We start from the raw sequence: 6,163 nt of genomic DNA on the forward strand, positions 1-6,163 counted from the left end.
GGTTTTGTTTAACTTTGACAAATGGAGATTGGATAACAATTTGTTTGTTAAATTCTTGTTTTGTTCTTTTAATGAAGAGCTGGTGATTCATTCCTATGGATGATTTCTTGTCTGCACACATTTTTTTAGCGTATACAATGGTGTTTGCTTAACTTTGAGCAATGGAGATTGGATGATCATTTGTTAGTTCAGTTCTTGTTGGGATAGTAGTAGTAGTTTTTTTGTTTTTGTTATTTTATTTTATTTTATTATTTTTTTAATTTTTTTATATCAGAGTTAAGAGTTGTTAATAAAAGACTGATTGTTCACAGACATCGTGGCTAGCTATACTGTGCATGAACAGGACCAAGAAGTTTGGTATGATTGGGTTGGGGGAGAGGCCTAGTGTGGTTAAGAGGCTTATGTTCCTATGAAACTTGCCCCATGTGAGAGATCCATTCCTGCCTGGTTGTTTGTTAGTTCAATTCTTGTTATGTTTTTGAGGAAATGAACTAAGAAGAGTTCTAACTTGATTTTCCATGATTTTTACGTTTTTTAAAAAAATTGCTACCAATAGTTTTCTCGCAGTCAATTCCTTCTTTTTAGCATCTTGCACATCTGAATCCTTTATTTTTTTTTGCTCTTTTCTTCCTTTCAATTCAATATATTTCTTATTTTACTTACATGTACATAATGGTTGTATGCAATCATCCACATCGCCATATCCATAATGTCATTTATGCTATCAAATGAAAGCTAGGGCTAACTTTATCTTGATTTCTCAACTTCTTAGCATGCTTGCTTTACATTCAATGTACTAACTGTGCAGAGAAGCTGCATATAGGTATGCGGATTTGACCCCCTTTCCTTTCTGCATCATCTGGAACTAAATAAGCTTTGGGGTCTTGATTGAAATTAGAATCTGCATATGGAATTAGAACCGGGCTACCCCATGATTGTGATTGGATCAGAATTAGGGGCCCGTTTGATAACGTTTCTGTTGTTTCTGTTTCAAGAAACGGCAGAAACATAAATTTCCGTTTTTAGAAACAGAAACGGAATTGAAGGTGTTTGATAAGTCATGTTTTTAGAAGTCGATAGTAACCAGTGAAAGAATGGCCACAAGTCGTTTCTAGAAACGGCGAAACAAGTTCGCTTGGGTCGTTTCTTGAACTATAAATAAGTAAAAATTTCTATTTTTATTTCTGAAAATAAGTGAAATGAAACAGTTTTATCAAACGTTTTTTACTTCGTTTCTGCTGTTTCTGGAAACAGAATCAACAGAAACGCGTTTCTTGAAACATTATCAAACGGGCCCTAGGTTGTGATAAACCACGCCTTATGATGAAAGGGGAGCATTACGTCCAATCAAGACAACTTTTTTGCCATGCTTTCCTTTAAATGTATGTGATATTGATGCATATGTATACAAATTTAGTTGGCTCATTAAATAATGCGTGTATTTACCTAGTGTTGAAGTCTGATTTTACCGAGTGGACTAGGGTTGCAAAAGGGCTGAGTTGGGTTGGGCTTCTTAAAACCTTACCCCAACCCTGAGTCCTCTTAGCTGGTCTAAACCCGCTCTGAACCCTGATTCAGGTCCACAGAACTTCAACCCAGGCCCAACCCTGCAAGATTCAACCCAATCCATACCAGCCCTGACTCTGATTGATCTTGACCCTGATTTTGACCCTGGTTTGCCATCAAGGGTATGGGCAACATAAAACGTTTTAACATTCAAGATGGTAAACCATATTTTCGCAAGATGATAAACGATACATTGCTACTACTCACTAGCCCAAAACTTCACCTTAAATGTGAAAGCCATTGAAACTACATAAGAGTAAACCACCAGTATTGGGATCTATGGAATTGGTACTTGTGGTTGATTCTGTCTATGATGGAAGTGTTTGGAGACAGGAAAATTAGCACTATCATTTAGCTGCATGTTGACGAGTCTAGGTTGGGAAAGAAATTTCTCGAGTGTAAGTTGAGGACCCATCACCCGTTAGTCCAGAAGCCTATCATTTCTATTCACACTTTCAGTCGGTTGGGAACCCTTTCAGACAATTACTTTTTCTGAAGAATTCTTGTAGTGCTCTTCAGTAACAGGCCCAAGCCTTTCGTAATCAGCCAATGGCCAATCTGTGCTACACAATTCCGTGAACTCAAACAGAGCCTCAGGGAAACCCGATTCATCTTCTTCACATACGAGTGGGATATTTGGTTTGCAGCCACTAAGACTGCTATTTGAATCAATTTGGGAGTATTCAGGTGGGCATTCACGTGCGGGAATCCCATTAACAGCTCTGCAGTAGCTATTAAACACACAAGCACCACTGCCTAGGCCGGAAATGATTTCTCAATGGACCTTTCTTCCCTACCCCCACTAGAAGACCTTGGATGAGTGTAAAGATAAAATGCTCCATGAACATCAAGGGTCGCCCTGTCATAGAAATCAGCAACTGGGTATGTGTTGATTGGTGAGAGATCGTCAATGCTTCCATTGCTTCTCTTTATATAAAGACGGCCTGATACATTGAAGACCAACCTCGAACGATTGTCAGGGGGATTAGCTCCAATAGTGAAGTAAGGATCGTAAGGGGTATAAGACGGCAAGGCGACAAGATTGATCTGGAGCGTTCCATCCTGGAGCAATTGGAACTGAAACCTTCCCTGTGAGTAATTAGTATTCGTCAGCCGAGAAGAAAGATTGCGACCCACTTGCAGTTTCTGTCCAGGCAAAATGGTGTCTGTAGGTTGGTTGAAGTTCTCCCATATGTGAACAAAATCCTTACTTTCAAGCACAAAGTTGCCATTGCCAAGCATGGCAGCATAAGCAACATTGCTGGAATTGATGATTTCAGCCTTCCATAACTCCTGGCCTGTGGGGTCGGTAAGCTGGAGTTGGCCACCTGTAGTAAGCTCAATTTTGGAATTTTTTGGAGCTGGGTTACCAGTACCATTGACATACCAAACGATGGTTTGTTTTGGTATTTGGTAGAACCAGATGCAGAGCAAGAAGGAGTTATCGTCTTCAAGGTGGGGAAACCCGAAGGCAAAGTCACTAGAAGGTGAAGTCCATGGAGAGCCTCCATCGGCAGCAATGAGATGGTTACCGAAGGTCACATTACTAGCTTGAGAGGCAGCCAAGAAGAGGGGAAAAAGAAGGGAAGAGAAGAACAGAATGTGAGGAAAGGCAGCATTGGAAGACATTGCCAAAAGAATGGCCTAATAACAGACTGGAAGAAATTTGCAAGCAAGATTTGAAGTTTCATAACATTTCTGAAACTTGACCCCCTAGAGTCGACTGAGGTGCCTAACTCCTTTCTAGGATTGCAACTTGACACGAATTCTAACTTGTGGTTAGATAGATCTGATTGAGTCATTTTAATTTTAATTTCAATTTCAATTAGTGATGGGTCTTACACCCTAATCTGAGTGGCGACTCCCAATCAATGGAGAGTGACTGTTGGACCTGTCGATCTTCATAGTATTAATCACTTATTTCTGAAATGTTTTTTCTTGATAATGGTCTATTCAGAATTTTTAAGGTTATTTGATCTCTCTTGAAGTGTTATCCATAAATTCAAGAGCTCTTTTCTTGGTAGAAGCAAAACGCTAATGTGTTGCTTTTGAAAAAAATTGAGATGGATTTGTTAATTTATACTATACACTAAATTTGGTTGGAACAAAATAGTAAACGTCTTAATAATGAGAGCAATGACCATAGAATGAAGGTGAGGGTTCTTATGACTAATCTCTTAGATCTCTCGCAGATTTTTCCACTTTAGGTGAAAATAATAATAAAAAAGTTGCATCTATCTGAATCAATGAGCCCACAAAGAGAAAGGAAGCATTAAAAAGATAGATGAGCTTTTCTAGAATTAATCATTACGTGGTTGTATAAACATCAACATTGATGGTTGCTCATTGGAGAACCCTAAATACTCTGAAGTTGGAGGAATCTTTCGAAATCATTACGGAGTTCCAATTCAATGTTTCTTTTATTATGAAGGCATTGCGTCAAATTTTTCGTCTAAGTTTTGCTGCCTTTTTCTGTAGTTTTGTAGTTAAAATTGCAAGTCAGTAAGATTTACCATGGATTTGGTTGCAAAGGGACTTGCAATCAATGACATGGTGTATTAAGCAGGAAATGATCCAATGGTGTTTTCAACAGAGGTAATTGTCCTTTAAAAGTTTCTGAATAGGATATCGTGGAAGATAATTCAATGTTTCTGGAAAATTAATATGGTGGCGGATGGGTTGGTAAGACACGTTGCGATGATACAAATTTCATGTATTTGGAATTCTCCTCCTAGGTGTTCGTTGGAAGATTTAAGTTGGGATTCTCAACGTAAACCTCAATTCAGGATTTTGTTAATTTATAGAACTTTCCTATTTGTTGATGACAACGTCGAAAGTTGATAGATTGGTATTTTGCTTTTGATATTGTGCAATCCTTTTTACCCATTCATTCATCTATAATAATATTTCATTGCTGATGTTAAGTAAAAGAAAAAAAAAATTAAATAAAATTTGTGATAATTAATTTAATCAAATTAAAATTTGAATTTGATAGACACACATCAAATATAAACAATCCAACAATGAGAGCCAATTGATTTGAAGTCTGAACTTTTTTAGAGCTTTTTAAAAGTGATGTGAGCCAAAGTAAAGTAAAGTATATGAGGAAAAGGACAAGAATGCTAGTGAGTTACCCAAGAATTGAGTATGCTAGCGGATACTGACCGTTAGATTAGATAAATTAAATCGATGCCATTGAGTCTATATAATATGTACAACTTTACATATACAAGTTAAGATATAAAACATACAAGAATGTGTATGTACGAATGTATCAGGTGTACAGCCGTACATATCTGACTTTTCTATGCCATTTACCAGTGTTGGTATTTCCTTCTTAGATTATTTGCATCCCTATTCTTCTTCTACGTGTTCTTATAAGAACACCACCATCTGCATGTCTGCATTTTCAATACAAATCGAAACATTCCACCCCTTTGCCCATCTATTCTACAACTTGCCGCACCCAGCTTCCACCCTCCCGCTAGCTCCACCTCCAGATCTTCTGCGCCCCTTTCACGGTTCTCCCAACCCTGTGCCCATCCTGAACCTCTTTGCAACCAACCTGATCGATTCCAATCCTTGCCTTTGCAACCAACCTGACCCACTTTTCTATTTTTTCTTTCTTTGCTAATTTTATATTTTTTAAATAGGGATGAGGTTGCCATTGAAACGGAGCTGTTAACAGCTTCGCCCAAGTTTCATTATCCATGACAAAATCAGAAATTCAAATTTATCATGGCTGAAACCTAACAATCTTCAATCTTTTTTTCTCTTTTTACCAAGAAAAACCACTTAAAAGGGGAGAATAAGGGGGCGAGGATGAGAATGCGAGTGGGGGCAAATGAGATAAAACAGAGGGATTAGAGAGATGGGAAGAATGGCATGAGAGAAGACATGAAGGTGCGAGTTGCAGAGGATGGGGGCAGGGCGGGTAAGGTGTGAGCCAGCAGTTGGGGTTGTGTTACTTCGACGAAGTAGGAGGAAGAAGAAGAGCAATGAAGAATGGGGGAAAGGTGTGGGTCCCACTGTTCTTATAATAAATTAAAAAAAGAATGACCGTTTAACATGATCTAGAGTATTTCCCACTGTTAGTTAAAACGGGAACGATAAAAAAAATAGAAACGTATGGTATGGGTTTTAAACAGATAAAAACGATGAATGGTACGATCAAAAAAATGTTCAAAAAAACAGAGAACGCCAAACGGACAAAAACGAACGGTACAAGTATTAAACTTGTAGTTTTCAAAAAAATGAAACAAAAAAAAACGGTAATATACTCATGCAATTTGATAGATTATTACCTGTATACATGCATCTAATATTCCAAAAGCTCTGGAAGTCCCAAGATAGAATAACCCAATGGGCTACAAAAAAATGAGATGTTGCTAGCTTTAGCTTCTCCTTACTCAATGGGCTATAAGAAGATGAGATATTTTTCTTATAGATAGTATGGAAGTTAAAAACCAAAAACCAAGTACCATATTGTCTTCACTCTTCACTTTTACTAATAGGTTTTTTTTTTTTAAATAAATAAATAAATTTGTTTAATGAAATTCCTATTTTACCCTTAAAAAACGGATACGTGTTTAAAACG

At 37.5% G+C, this 6,163-nt stretch overlaps 1 protein-coding gene across 1 annotated transcript; it reads right to left on the bottom strand.

The window, feature by feature from the left end:
* Positions 1-2,041: 2,041 nt before the first annotated feature.
* On the bottom strand, positions 2,042-3,195 carry LOC122094745 (G-type lectin S-receptor-like serine/threonine-protein kinase LECRK2). The gene is made up of 2 exons (XM_042665348.1): positions 2,351-3,195; positions 2,042-2,297 (listed from the first exon to the last, which is right to left on the bottom strand). The coding sequence occupies exons 1-2, from the start codon at positions 3,193-3,195 to the stop codon at positions 2,042-2,044; spliced, it is 1,101 nt and encodes a 366-aa protein (XP_042521282.1).
* Between the last annotated feature and the right edge of the window lie 2,968 nt (positions 3,196-6,163).

This window comes from Macadamia integrifolia, chromosome 12, assembly GCF_013358625.1.
Source record: "Macadamia integrifolia cultivar HAES 741 chromosome 12, SCU_Mint_v3, whole genome shotgun sequence".
NCBI classification, from domain to species: domain Eukaryota; kingdom Viridiplantae; phylum Streptophyta; class Magnoliopsida; order Proteales; family Proteaceae; genus Macadamia; species Macadamia integrifolia.

Excerpts from the sequence above, each read along its gene's own strand:
- LOC122094745 (XM_042665348.1), bottom strand. The coding sequence starts at position 3,195 with ATGTCTTCCAATGCTGCCTTTCCTCACATTCTGTTCTTCTCTTCCCTT. Across the intron at positions 2,298-2,350 it reads AGTGGGGGTAGGGAAGAAAG|CTACTGCAGAGCTGTTAATG; the intron begins GTCCATTGAGAA and ends TGTGTTTAATAG.